The sequence below is a fragment of the Eumetopias jubatus genome, unplaced genomic scaffold (assembly GCF_037043125.1).
Source record: "Eumetopias jubatus isolate StellerSeaLion01/CBP00866 unplaced genomic scaffold, mEumJub1_p1.0 scaffold_2, whole genome shotgun sequence".
In the NCBI taxonomy this organism is placed as follows: Eukaryota; Metazoa; Chordata; class Mammalia; order Carnivora; family Otariidae; genus Eumetopias; species Eumetopias jubatus.
In genome coordinates, this window is record NW_028274808.1 from 170,705,112 (window position 1) to 170,719,394 (window position 14,283).

The 14,283-nt window shown below is 42.5% G+C and overlaps 1 protein-coding gene across 1 annotated transcript in view; it reads right to left on the reverse strand.

The window, feature by feature from the left end:
• Positions 1 to 14,283, reverse strand: part of KLF3 (KLF transcription factor 3) — a 35,240-nt gene that overhangs the window by 7,126 nt on the left and 13,831 nt on the right. Inside the window, exons 2-4 of the mRNA XM_028087004.2 lie at positions 12,492 to 12,587; positions 4,565 to 5,051; positions 4,113 to 4,263 (exon numbers count right to left, since the gene is read on the reverse strand). Of these exons, the coding sequence (XP_027942805.1) occupies positions 4,113 to 4,263; positions 4,565 to 5,051; positions 12,492 to 12,548 (695 nt within the window). The 5' untranslated portion in view covers positions 12,549 to 12,587. The remainder of the gene's footprint in view (positions 1 to 4,112; positions 4,264 to 4,564; positions 5,052 to 12,491; positions 12,588 to 14,283) is intronic.

Genomic DNA, 14,283 nt, shown 5'->3' on the forward strand with positions numbered 1-14,283 from the left:
TCTGAAATCCAATCATGTCAAACACCGTTGCTCTAAACTTTCTCATTTTCAGGAGAGAAGAGGCAGATGGGGGGAAGAGTTGGGGAAAGTCTGTAAAGCTTTCTCGGGCTTCCTCCGCTGATTAATGTCAGTAATTAAAAAACTCTGATCTGTTCATTTGCTTTCCTAACGACTAATTACTTGATACATCACAAGCTTATGGAACTGGCCTCTGACGGTAATGAAAGACTTCTTTGTCTTTTAAATTGGAATCTAAAGTTCTTACAATGTTCGAAATAATATACGAATTTTTCTGTACAAGTATGGATGAGGAGAAAGGGAATCTGATGAAGGCAAACATTCAAGCTTAGGAGATTAAAAAAGGATAATAAAATTTCACCATAAAAATCAAAAGGGGGCCCCTGAAATGAAACTTGTTTTGATCTTGGTAAAAATCTCAATACATGTCCCCCATCAGGAACTCTTCCAGGCACGCTAACTAACTAGGAAAAGAATAAAAGGTGCATTGATTTTAAGTGACTGTACTTATTTCTCACTTCTATTATCAGCAAAGCAAAATGGCAGTTTTGAGTCTCACTTTACCTTCTTACTTTAATGTTGAGTGGGGGCAATACAGAAGAAAAAAGTAGCCAAGTTTAGATGGAAAAGTGAACACGGAAGGGTGGGAACAAGGACTTCAATTATATATATGTACAAACGGAGAGAAAATAGAAAAGTGACAATCGGTGGACACATACAGTTTTTAGAGAGCTCAATTATTAATTTAAAAGTCCTTCCACAGAAAGGAAAGAGTTCTCAGTTTATTTTTAACTTTCAACCTTAATGCCATTGATTGAAATGTTTCATCCTTATTAAGAGAACTTCAGGAAATAAAATGCTGAGGGGAAAAAAACCGAATGGTTTAAATACATCTCCTCTGCCTCTGGGATACTGGGGGAGTATCCCAGGTGATTTTAGGAATCTCTCCCAATTATTAGACTTCATGGGTTGGGAATCTAATAAGTTTCCGTGCAGTAGTTATGACTGCTTTTCCCACCCCTTTTGCATATAAAGGTACGTTAAAAGGCTCTGTGCTCCAAAGTCAAATCCCAGCTCTGTCACTCGCAGTCCCTGGGACCCTGGGCAAGGGATTTATCCTCTCTGTGCCTCCATTTCCTCTGTACAATGGGGATGATGGTAATAATATGACCTCAGGAGGTTGTGAGTAATGTACACAGAGCACTGCAGTATAACATCTGTTTCAGATGTCAATCTACTAAATGGTAGCTGTCAGTATTTTGAGGTTCAGAAGCCCATTTGCAAACTTTGCCCCTACAGCTGTTTAATTTCATGAGGAGCTTTTTGGGGGGTGTCCCAACACCAGGAAAGGAAATCACTGCTCAAGCCAATGTCTACCTTGAAAGGTAGCATCATTCTGAGAGTGGTTGGCGGCCCCATCTCTAAAGAGCCAGATGCTGGCACAGGCAGCAGCTGGATGGCGGGGTCCCAAGATCTCCCCCTTTCTGGACTCTCCACTGCTCATTTTCAGAGAGGCTGTTTGGGATCATTACAAGCAAGAAGTTAGAACAGCTATTAAATATCAGATACCTGGTCATTGTTTTGAGTTAAGCCAGCCCCTCGTTAAGTTTACTATAATTCACAGACACAATTAAATGGGGAGAGCTGATTCTCAAGCTTTTTGCTCTAAATACATTTCACATGTGTAAATACAAAAAAAAGGAGGAGGAATCTGATAGACATCTGAGTGCCTTTAAAAATAATCCTAAAGCTGTAACTCTTATGTTCAAGCAAATGGATTTCAAAGCTGTATTTTAAAGTCCGCCTTTGGAAAGGAAGGGTTTCCGGAAGGCGAATATCAGGACTGCCTCACTGCAATGGTACTAGGTGCTTGGTTTCAATCGAAATTTTCTTTCCTGGCTAGCTGGTTTCCTATGTGGGCTGCTACTGGGCACATTCCAAGACATTACTTAATCACATCTGGGAGAGAATTACTTAAGAGAGTACATGTCCCAGTTGTGGCTAATCTGTTGAATTTTTTGAGAAGCAAAATGCACTCCTAGGTCAGCATTAAAATAAGCCTATTATTCATTAATCATTAAAAGCCACTGAGCTTGAGGTTACCAAAAGAACATCACTTAAGGTAAGCAAAAAGCATTTTCTTTTCGGCAGCATTTAGGACACAGCATATTGTTTTCAAATATTCTTCTTCTATCGTGGTTTACATTGTAATTCATAATAACCTCGACTTTGGAATAACCCTTTTTCAGTCCAGGGATCATCCCTCTCTCTGCGGGCACTTGGCTTTATTTAGCTGCACAGCATCTCATCCATCAGCTGAGCAGGAACAATGACAAGTGCAAGTCATGTTGCCAGTCACCTTGCCAGAGACACCCGGCATCATAAAAAAAAAAAAAAAAAAAAAGGGGAACTCAGCCTACAAGATGTGTCTATTTTGGCTGGTCTTTCTGCATCTCCTTTCACCCGAGAGAGGAGTGGGAGGCACTGGTCAGACAGGGATGTGGCAGGAAGAGCCCTCATCGGGTGGCAGGGGATCAAGCCTGCACCCCGGTGCTAGGCGAGTTATCTAATGTCTTGGCTCACCCGCCTCCATTTGCTCCGACTCCCACATGCTTGTTGTGGGGGAATGAAATAATTCCTTTGAAAACATGTGAGAAAGTCTCATTGGGGGTTGGGGGGGCACATTATGCAACTGTGAAAGGTAATAATGTATGAGTTCATCTGACACTCTCTCCCTGCTGATGTGGCTGCTCGTAGGATTCTTTCTCTTCTTCACCTCTCAGGGAGCAAAGACAACTCCTCCTCCCAAACACCTGACTTGGACTTGATGCAATGGGCACTTAACATGACCTACTATGAAGGCACCCACTTGGGTTGAATGTGGATAGAACTAGAATGTATTTTAAGTTCCAGAAAATAGTGGTTCGAAAGCCAGAGAATGCACACTCTGTTGCAGAATGACTTGGGTAAGGGAGGGGGGAAAAGATGAAGCAGAAAAGTGGGCAGAACTCTGTTTCAAGTTGGAAGAAAGTGCTATGGGAGAAAGATGATGGAAGAGACCTGGAGGGGACAGTAACTATTACCTTATACCAGGAAGCTGGCCAACGCAGCCAACCTTGAAAGTGCCACAACACAAGACCATTACAAGAAAAATAATGACAACCGATAATGAAAATAAAGAGGACACAGAGGCAGCAAGATTGACTAGACCAAGGTCATACTTAGGGTGGAGAGCAGAGCTGGGATCCAAGATGTCTGACCCAAAGGTCACCTTCTGAGCTCCTCCAAACACAGCCTCCAGCAGAAAGCAAGGCTATCTATTGTAGCAAATCCCATCAGTGATGCTATTTAACTTGTGTATGACACCTGTCACATTATGGCAAGTCAGACCTAAAACAAACCACTGTCCAGTGTTTGGATGTAGATCAATACAGAAACCTTCCTCCTGGATGGCAGTTCTAAAGGGAACTGAATATTCTAAGGGCAGATGTAATGAAAGAGACCAGAGAATAATGGGTTATTCCAACACTGAACTTCTCTGAGCTACATGGACCACTTTCTGTTGCCCACCACTATTTTCAGGTCTTTCCTGGACTGACTTCCTTGGGCTCGTGGTTGGCCTGAAAATTCTGATTCAAGACATTCCCCATCACAGAAACAGTATTAGAGGTGACAACTGGAAGGACAAGGCGTGTCTTACAAAGTTTTAAGGATCCAAGCTTACGCAGAATATCTAGAATACCAAATTCAATCCATATTGGGATTAAGATTATGGGAAAACTATGTATAGTCTGGAAGGATAAAACAAACAAGAACACCCAAAAAAAACACTGAGATAAAAACAATTTATGTGATAAGTGGCAAATCCCGAGTGATCAATTTGCTGCCAACTTGACAGAGATGTCATAATGCAGTTGATACAGCAGAACACATTGCCTTTGGAGAGATTTCCCCATCTTTCCCAGGGGCTGCCACCTACTGCAAGGTGTTCCTGGCAATCCACACCACACCATGAGTTGGAAGTGTGTGCTTCCAATCCAGGTCCCAAGATCCACGCTGCTACGCAAATGTCAGATAGATCTGAACATACTTACTCTTGCAACAGTGCTTGCGGGGGGGACACTGAGTTCATTAAAGGGGGTGACATTTCTTCAGGATAATAATCTGTCCTCTGTGGTTCAATCCCAGGTTCTATTTTAATTTTTTTCTGTAATATAGGCTTCTCATATGATTCAATTACAGGTACTAAAAAAATAAAAATAGAAAAGTCACTCCATGTACAATTTACCAATTTCAGCTTTTACAAAAGTTTATGGCACAGCTTCTATCTACAACACTGATGTGTGGAGTATTTGTTTGCCTTTGGCAAAATTATAGCAGAAAGCAAATCTGGGGGGGGAGGGGGCGCTCTCGTTTCCCCCGACCACTACTCTGCCAGAAAGCAGCATGCATACGAAGCTGGCCCGGAGCGCTAAGCACCGCCTGCTGGTGCAGACCCCAAGCGCCGCCGCACCCCAACAGCCGCGCTGTCGGCCGTGGCGTTTACCTTGCATGCTGCTATTTGAGTTCTCAATCTCCTCCGACAAGGAGACCATGAGCGGCTGCTGGAGGTGGCTGGTGTACATGAAGGGGACCGGCTGCACCACGACGGGCTGGATGACGGGCAGTATCCCGGGGCTGCGGATGCCGTGGCGGGACAGGGCGGCGGCCATCACCGGGGGCATGGACAGCGGCACGCCGAAGGGCTGCACGCCCGGGGGAGGCGGCGAGTACTTCTTCATGGGCGGGCTGGAAGAGGGCATGCTCAGGCCGGGCGAGGCTCTCCGGTGCGAGGGCTGGAACTTCAGCGAGGAAGGAGAACTGCCCGCAGAGGGCGGGGAACTGCGCTTGTTCACGGTCAGGTCCACCGGCTCCATCTGCATCCCGTGCGACAGGCCCTCCGGGGTCTGGAAGAACTTATCCGGTAATGGTGTGGAGTAGATGACGCCGTACTTGTTGGACTTCATTGACTCCATGTAATTGGATGGGTATGACTATCGGGAAGGAAAAATAGAAAGGTCCAAGCCGTGATACAGGTGCATTCCCTTGGGAAACGTGAATGAAAATGAAAATGTACTACAAGGCCCTCTCAATTAGGTGGGCTCAATAAGTGGCTTACATTTAGATGTCTACTGACCCTAAAAAAAATGCTACGAGGGGGCTGGTCTAATAAACGTTAGGGTTAATGGGATAACTGTGTCCCATGAAAAATCTCAAATTGAATTCTAAGATGATTCCTATGTCAAACGTTAAGGTTGACGTTGATACCAGGCAAAAATTCTAAATAAAACAGGTCATAAACAGAAGACTTAGTATGGGCCTTGATTGGTAGGAGTCAGTGTCGCGGTTCACCAACAGCCAGCCAAGCCAATGAACCCTGATGCTTTGTGGATGGGGCTTCTCATCCAGCAGGAAATCTTTCCCCTCAGCAGCAGGATGTGTGCAGTTCTCACCATACGCTTGTGTAGAATATGGAGAAATGGAGCTGCGCAGCAGTACACTGCGGGGGGGGGGGGGGGGCGGCTTCAGCTGCTGACCAATCCGTGCCTAGGGTGACCTGACCACCAGTCCTGGTTTGCCCCAGACGGCCTGGTTTTAGTACTAAAAGCCTCACATCCCAGGATGCCTCAGTCTTAAGACAACCAGGACGGTCAGTCATCCTGCTCACCTATACACAGAAGGCCACCCACTATAGCACAATTATGTCCCTGACCCCAGCTTGTTCAATGGTCTTGGTCACAGTTTGAATGAAACTGTAGGTGGTGACTTGATGTCCAAATTTGTGCATGACACAGAACTGTAAGAGACAGCGAAGAGGACTTAAATAAGGACACAGGGTGCTTGAAGCGACTTGCACACAAACTGGGGCCCGGTGTTTCCTCCAAACCTAAGATCTGACAATTGACCTAATTTCTTTAAATATGTTCCTCCTGGGAGCCTGGGTGGCTCAGTTCGTCAAGCGACTGCCTTCGGCTCAGGTCATGATCCTGGAGTCCCAGGATCGAGTCCTGCATCGGGCTCCCTGCTCAGCGGGGAGTCTGCTCCTCCCTCTGACTCCCCCCTCTAGTGCTCTATCTCATTCTCTCAAATAAATAAAATCTTTTAAAAAAATACTTTCCTCTTTTGTAGTATCAGAATAATGGACTACTACCAGCTTTAAATACAAAAGTCATAATCACTGCACACTATGGGTGCGGTCCTTGGCTATGGAACTCACTAGAATGACTTCTATTCCTTAACTAAAATTGGAAAAAAAAAACTTTGTTGTAGGATGCTTTTTAAAAAAATAAACCCAACCTAAGCTATTTTCTTTACTCGTAGGTATTTTAGGGAAACAACTTTTAGTGGTAACATGTCAAGTCCATCTGCAGAATACTACTTGTATTTGAATACCTTATATTGAAAGTGATAAGCAACATACTATGCCTCTCTTCCAGCACTCAAATCCGACGCAGTTCTCATTCTGAGGCAATACTAGCTCATGATACAACCAAGAAAACCCACCAATGGGGCCTTATCATTAAAGAGCTTAAATGCATGATAAATTTCTGAGCCGCCCCAGTCCCCCAAGTGGCCACTAATGTGAGTTATAAATGACTGTGGGACAACGGTAGTTTTTACTGGGATTACTATGGAGATCATACCCTTCCTTCTCTGGGCCTCCACTAGGTGAAATCTCCACCTGGCTATGCATCTCCTGTGTTGTTTTGAAAACTCCCTTCTCTGGGCATACCAGGCATAAGTATCAGGGAATATGGGGGGTATGGGACCAGGCAGTATTTATCTTTATCTGCTTTTGAAGTCCGTTTCTCATCGTTAAGATTGTGTGTTTTGTTCTTTTCTCCTTTCTTTATCCCTGTCAACGCAATCTCTATAATCTCCTAGAATAGTGACTCCTGCAGTAGGGGGCACTGAAGATACTTCTAGATAGTACACAAAGAATACACAGTGCTTTAAAATAGTTATGTGTTTATTTAAATGCGTAAAACTTTTTTTAACAGTAGTGATACAAATGTCCTTTTCAAAATAAATTTATTATGTTAATAAAAGCAATTCTACAAAAGAGGGCAGGAAAAATTATTCACTAAGTATTAGAAGTGCAGGTGCCATGAAGATAGGGCAAAATTTGTCAAGGTGATATTGAAAACCCACATTCTAGGAGGCTGTGAAGTTAAAATAAAATTGAATTCAGTAAGATAAGCTATGTAATGAGCTTAACATACACTGTGGTGCTAGAAGTCCCTTCTTTTTCTAGACAAGTAGCAGCACTGTAATGGGTTTGATCCAATCAGGGCTTCTCAAACTTCACTGTGCACGAATGCACCTGACCCATCTTGTCAAAATGCAGATTCTGAGTTTCTGGGGAGCAGCCCTACGTGCACAGACCCCTTTTGAACAGCACGGCTCTAAATGACAAAGAGATATAGAATAGGATAAAAATACTAATTTTTAAGTATTAAAATTTGGTAAACCATTCAAAAACAATTTAAAGGTGGGGGAAGAAGTTTTCACTAATAATACTGCTTAAAAACAAGGACGTGAAGGATATAAAATCAGGAAATGCAAAATTATATAAATTGTGGTTTGTAAAAGATTTATTTAAAGAGAGAGAGCCCATGTGTGCACATGAGCGGGGCTGGAGTGGGAGAAGGGGAGGGAGAGGGAGACAATCCCTAGGAGACTCCATGCTGAGCGTGGAGCCTGACGTGGGGCTTGATCCTGTGACCCTGAGATCATGACCTGGGCCAAAACCAAGAGTCGGATGCTTAACCGAGTAAGCCACTCAGGCGTCCCTATAAATTGTTTCTGAAAACAGCTTTGAGTTTTGTATAAAGAATCAAAGGAGGAAAAGATTAATATTACCTTTCTTTAGAACCAGGAACATATAAGTATACCACAGGGTGAGAGGCCCAAAACATATAGCCATATTAATATTAAATATATTTACATTTAAAAATTAAAATAGGTAATGTTAAGAGGCAGTGGATTTGCTAATCAAAAAAAAAAATTCTAATATATACAACAAAAGGAGTCATTAAATACAGGGGGAGAAAGATTACTCCTAGTTCTAAAGGTTAACTCACTTTTATACGATTCTCAAAAGGGCAAAAGTTCTGGTACTAGAAACAAAAAGGAAATGGGAGGCAGCATTAATTGTTTCTACTCATCAAAATGTAGCTTCTCCCTTATTTTCAGCCCTATTCTTCAAAGACCTCCCTATGACCTAGATTTTAATGCCAAGTTATTGGCAGCTAAATAGAAAGCAAAACGAGGACACAATTTTATTGCCGTCATTGCTGGATTTTTCTAACTGTGGGGTGAGTTTAAGGAAAGTAGGAATTTAGAACCTGGGAGATTTGCAAGTTTAATAATATTCTTAGGTTTCTCAAGCCATCAAGGAAGAGAAAGCCACACATCAGGCCAAGTTTTATAAACATCATGCACATTCCTGCTGACTCTGCTCCCCAGTGGATGCCCCCCATCCCCCCTGCACCGATGTGCAGTGTTTGTAAGGCTACGGGGCTAAAAGTCGGGAGACGCATTTGGATACACAACAGAGTACACAATTAACTATTTCCAGTCTGACTGCCTTGTGTAAAATGGTGAAGAAATGTGGTTCCTCACGCCATCTCACTAGAAAATTCCATAGCAATGTTTACCAGGCCCTTCTGTAAGATGTGTTTGCTTTCATTATTTGGGTGGAGCACCCAAGCTACTACAAGCAGCTTCCAACAATCCGGTTCTCCACAGCCTAAGGACAGATAAAGGATTCCTCTGGGTATGTGCCTTAGCTGAGTATACCCTGGTAATAACTGCCGGCTCCCTGTTCAACCTTTCCTATCTTCTAGCAAAGCAGTGCAAAAAAGTGCTGTAGTAGCCCCAAATCCAAATCAGAGGCAAGTGTTGAGGAGGCAGCCAAAGGTCCTCTAGCCACGGATAACTATCCACTCCCCCTGTGCACATCGCTTACCCAGGGAGGCCTTATATCCTGGAACAGAGCAGCCTGAAGACAAGACTCCAGCAAGGGTCCCTCCGATCTTCCGGCCCTCAGTAGGGGTGGTAAAGGGCTCTAACTTTTCAAAAAGTTCTCTCCTGTTGTGCCACACATTCATGTGTTCACCCTGTGTAATTTATTTGCTGACTGCTTCCTCTTACTAGAATGGGAAATGTGGGTCTGGCATTCATCGACAAACACGTGATGAATGAATGAAGTGAATCAATGTACACTCTGTGCAGGTTTTTACTACTGTCAAGACTAAGGATAGTACCAATTCTTTTGATCCTCGAAAACAAGGATTTCAATTGTGACAGGGAAGAAGGTACGGGGCTTTGGATGATTTTCCAAAGCTACCACTTTGTACTGAAGTGAGCATTTCAATCATTTCTTGTTTTATTGGGAATAGTTTGAGTTTTCCATCCCAAGACAGTTGAACCGGATGGAGTGACTGCACGAAACATGGGTAGTAGAGTCTCTGTTTCACTGCTCTTTAATATGAAAACAGAGTGAACATCCATGACAGGGCAAAGGCAAGTCAAAGGAATCTTCATACCAAGGGTGGGGTTCCCAGTGCAGGAAGGCGTGGTGCGTTTATAAACACACACTCTGGAAACAGCAAATGTCATACCCTTCTGTGCAAACAAAAGTAGAAAGCTCTCCTTCTACCAGGCTCAGAAAAGTCATGGAAGTTTCTGTGAGAACAGAACAGAGGTACTACTGATTTTAAGTACTTCTCAACCTGTAAGGAGTCTGTTAGGATAATTTTCATTACAAGAAAGGAAGGGGGAAAAATACACTTTTTTCAAAAGTAATCTTCCTCTAGGAATAAAATAAGAAAGAATACTTTTCAAAACTTTGTTTTATTTCTCACTTCCTGAATTAAATTCTTTAATTTCCAACTGTCTTTGACAATATATTGGTAAAAGCAACTCTTTTACATGTGCATTTTGTATTCACATGCTGTCTCACATTGTACATATTATCTCTAATTTTACAGAAAGAAAAAAAGAGGCTCAGGGAGCCGCTGGGGGTTTGCCAGCATCACACTGATAGGAAGGAGAGACCTACAGTGCAGGAAGGGGATGGTCTCTGCTCCACATTCTTGCAAATGTTCATAGGACAAGCCAAAGCCTTCCTGTTTGCCTCAAAGCACAAGGTTTAGCAGAGGAGGGTACTGAGGCTTACATTTCACTAAGAAAGAAATGACACTTCCTTATTTTCTCTAAACTGTAGCAAAATACCAAACAGGTAATCAACCTTCAGGTCAAGGGTGGAATTAAAAAAAAAAAAAAGGTGCCATAAAGGAAAAATAAATTAGACTTAGCACACTCCACTTACAGAGGCAGGAAAGAAAATTTGAAGGTTCAAGAGCAGAAACAAAACTTTTTGAGTTTTGTTAAGTAAAATAATCACAACACCCCACACTCCCCAGATGTTTCAGTTAACTGAGGTTTTGCTGAATTGAGAAAAAGAAATTTCATTGTAAGGACTGATACTAACTTTTGGTGAAATGATCTAATTAAATTCTCTGTTAGCTGGAAGTTGAAAACTAGAGTGGGAAGGAGAAAAAGACCATTAATTGCAAAAATACTTCTATATATTTTAACTTCATGCATTTATATAAGTTACAGCATTGTAAGTATGTTACTTCAAATTCCTTTTACTTCAATTTTTTTTTCAGTCAAGTGCATTCGCTTGCACTTAATTATATCATACTAACAGCAATGAGGATCTTCATTTGAGCTTTAAATTGGCTCTTCAGCCATATTTTCATGCTTGATTAAAAGCACTGGAAGTATACTGAATATTAAAATGCATCAAGGATGGTTCTGCATCATTTATAAAATTAATCATATTCTCTAGTACTAAAAACCTATTCATATTTCAAGGATATAATTAATAGGGAAATTTTATACCTCAATTTTCCTCAGTGCTCATGTAACAGTTTGGGGTAAGGGGCTGATGAATATGGTGACAGCACCGAATAACATTAGAAGTCGATTTAGTTTTTTGATTAATGAAGTTCTTATTGCTCAGTTATTACTGTATTCAGACACTTGGTTATCCAGTTATCACGCTGGAATGTAAATGTTATTTCCTTAAAGCCACTTGGACCTCACTTTTCATTGTACACAGCAGTAAACACTTCATTGGCTCAGTCATACCCATGGCAACTCAGCTCCAAGGGCCTCTGAGTGACCCCTGTGTCTTGTGTAAACATTTTTGGCAGGAGCCTCAGCGGCCGATGCATAAGGATGATCTAATTTTGCAAGCGTGTCATTACCAACCTTCAGATACACAACTCCCGGCCAAGTTTTTCCCCTTGTGACTATTTTCCAAGCCCGTGGAAGAAAAGAGCAAGAGAGTGGGAGCCTTGCCTTGTTATTTCCTATTGGCCCAACCAGATGGCCATGAGTCCAAACCACTCCCTGCCTGGAAGTCCCTGGACCCTTTCTGTTACCACCCCATCCCACTTCCACAGCACCAATGCTGGACCTTGATAAGCCCCTGGACTCACTCCTAGCCGCCTGGGGCCCAGAAGCATCCCGAGGGGCCGGGCTCACGGAGGGGCTGGCTTCGCACAAAGGTTTTGAAGACGACAAGGTTCCCTTCCAGCCACAGACTCCTCCAAGTGGAAAGGAATCCCAACCTCACGGCCACGTTCTCTTTCGCTAGCTTCTCCTCAACCATCTCACCCAGGCACAGCTCAGTGTAGCTGCTGTCAGCGGGTTTTAAGCAAATCATTTTATTCTGAATGCGTTTTTAGATGCAGGACTGAGGGGTTTTGTTTTGTTTTGTTTTTTTTAAATCAGCTCCATGAAGGACATGCTGAACACTACAGGAGACAAAACGAGATATTTTTTCTTCCAGTATTAAAAAGAAAAAGACAGTCACAACATTTTTAAGAAACTCTTCTATATGATCGTGGTGGTGATCTTGAGTAAAAAACACGTCACAGGATCATACTCCTGGATGCAGATTTCTTGTGAAAGTACATCTGAAAATTGCTTCCTAACCATGATAAACATTGAGTACAGGACTTTTTTTTTTTTTTTAATGTCCCCAGATGCACACATTAATTTTTAAGTCAGCCTGGCCAGACTTTTTTTTGGCCAAAACCAATAATCCTGAGAGCCCAAACTAAAATGCTGGTCACTGAGTTTTTGCAAAGCCTCCTTCTGTCATGACTAGATTCACCTGTGACCCAAGTTCTGTGCTGATCACATCTTGGGGGGCATGGGGCCTGAGGAAACGTGGACCCCATTTATTAAAGGATGCAGGTGCTAGAAGGGTGTTTACCCCACTTACTGACCGACTCTGTGAGAAAAGTCTGTTTGCCAAATGCCTGTCAAGTGATGAGTAACTTTAAGGAGCAACACAACACACAGTCATGTTACTGGCACTGGGAAGAGGTGCTCCATTTTGGAAAACTTACCACTGACACGGGGTCCATGGCCTCTTGCTTGACAGGGACTGGATCAAACATGAGCATTCTTTTAGTTCGGCTTTCTAGGGTGCTCTGGTGTTTGGCCTAGAAAACAAAACAGGGGGTCCAAATGAATCCCAAGGTTACTTTAAATATAAACTAGTAAAAAATAAAACATAATATTCCTCAAATCCCTCCCCTGCTCCTTCCTCTCCCCTGGCCCCGGAATGGCTGGAATTTATTTTCCTTACCTATGAAAGATGCCATTTGATAGAATTAAAACCAGATGCCATGGTCCTAAGTCGATGAGAGCCAACTGGCATTTCTAACTCAAATACATAAACCCCTGACATTTCTGGAACAATACGTACGGTCCCTTCTGAGCAGCCAAGCTTGCTTAAGAGTGCTGTGCAATTCACCAAAAGTTCACATGATATATGAGCGTTAAACATTTTTCCTTATGTTCATTACAGAAAAAAATCAAGGAAAAAACAAGACAGGCAAAAAGAAAAACTAGAACCAACCACCATTCACATCTTTGTTTTTATCCTTCCAAACTCTGTTTTAAAATGGATTATAGCACACATACTATTTAGTACCCATAATTTCACTTGACAGTTGATTGTGAAAATGTTTCTTTTTTCAGCAAGTATGGTTCCATACCATCGAATTCAGTGTGCCACTGTGTGGAACGGATCAGTTTATTTAAAGTATCGCTTTTTACTGGGCACTGAGGTTGCTTCTAAATTTTCACCATTATGGATGGCAGTGAGCATCTTTGGACTTAGGTCCTCCTGCACATCCTTAATTCATTTTTAGGGTCAATCTTACATAGGGGAATCCGTGGGTGAGAAGCATGTACGTTTTCCAAAGCAGCTGATGGATCATCCAGCAAAAATGCTCTATTTTTAGAGCATTCTATTATTTCCATGAATAAAATAAGAACCCATTTCTCAACACGTCCACCTGCAATGTGTATTACCACTTAAAAAAAAAAAAACTGCTAGTTTCAAAATGGCGAACTATTTTTATTCTAAATTGATTTAATTATTAAAGTCAATTTTTTTCCATCTTTATTTACCATTTGCATGTCTCCTCTAGAGAAATGCCTATATTAGGGCCTTGCAACCCCTCCCCAGAGGCTGCCCATTGTTTTCTAAGCACTTTTTATACATGAAGACTATTAGTTTGTATTCACTTCAATTCTTCATTAGGAAATAAGGAAATCTGCAGCCTAAGGTAAAGGAAATGTCCATCTCAATCCTGTTTGGCCTCTCTCTTCTGTTGTGACACTGGTGTTACCCTTCCCTTTCCTTCAGTGCTCTGGACTAGTTCACGTCCGGCACTTGACATCAAGCCAACTGCTTCCCCACAAGACAAAATATTCAGTCTGCTCAACATTCAGCTGCATTTCATAGGCTTTGGAATCACTGCCCAGCTAGTACCCAGATCTTCAACAACCTGCTTCAGGCACCTACTATCCAAATTTGGCTTAAGGGTTCACAGAGCTTTGGTTGGAGGCAAGGTCTTTTCTGGACCACTCTGTTTTGGGTGGGAAAGTGAACAAGTTCCAGACTGCATTCTACCCGAAAAAGCTGAAGTCTCTGGTTCCAGGTTCCCTCCTGTGTTTCAGTATGACAACTCCCCAGCCCCAGCCCCAGCTCCACCACCACAGTCCTGCAGTTTGCCGTACCCATGCTCTGTGGGTTATACTAGGAAAGCTTCCCATACAATTATAAAAACAATACTGTGTCGTTCTTGTGCCCCCTTGCTCCGTTGAAGAAAGACTGTTCTGGGTCTC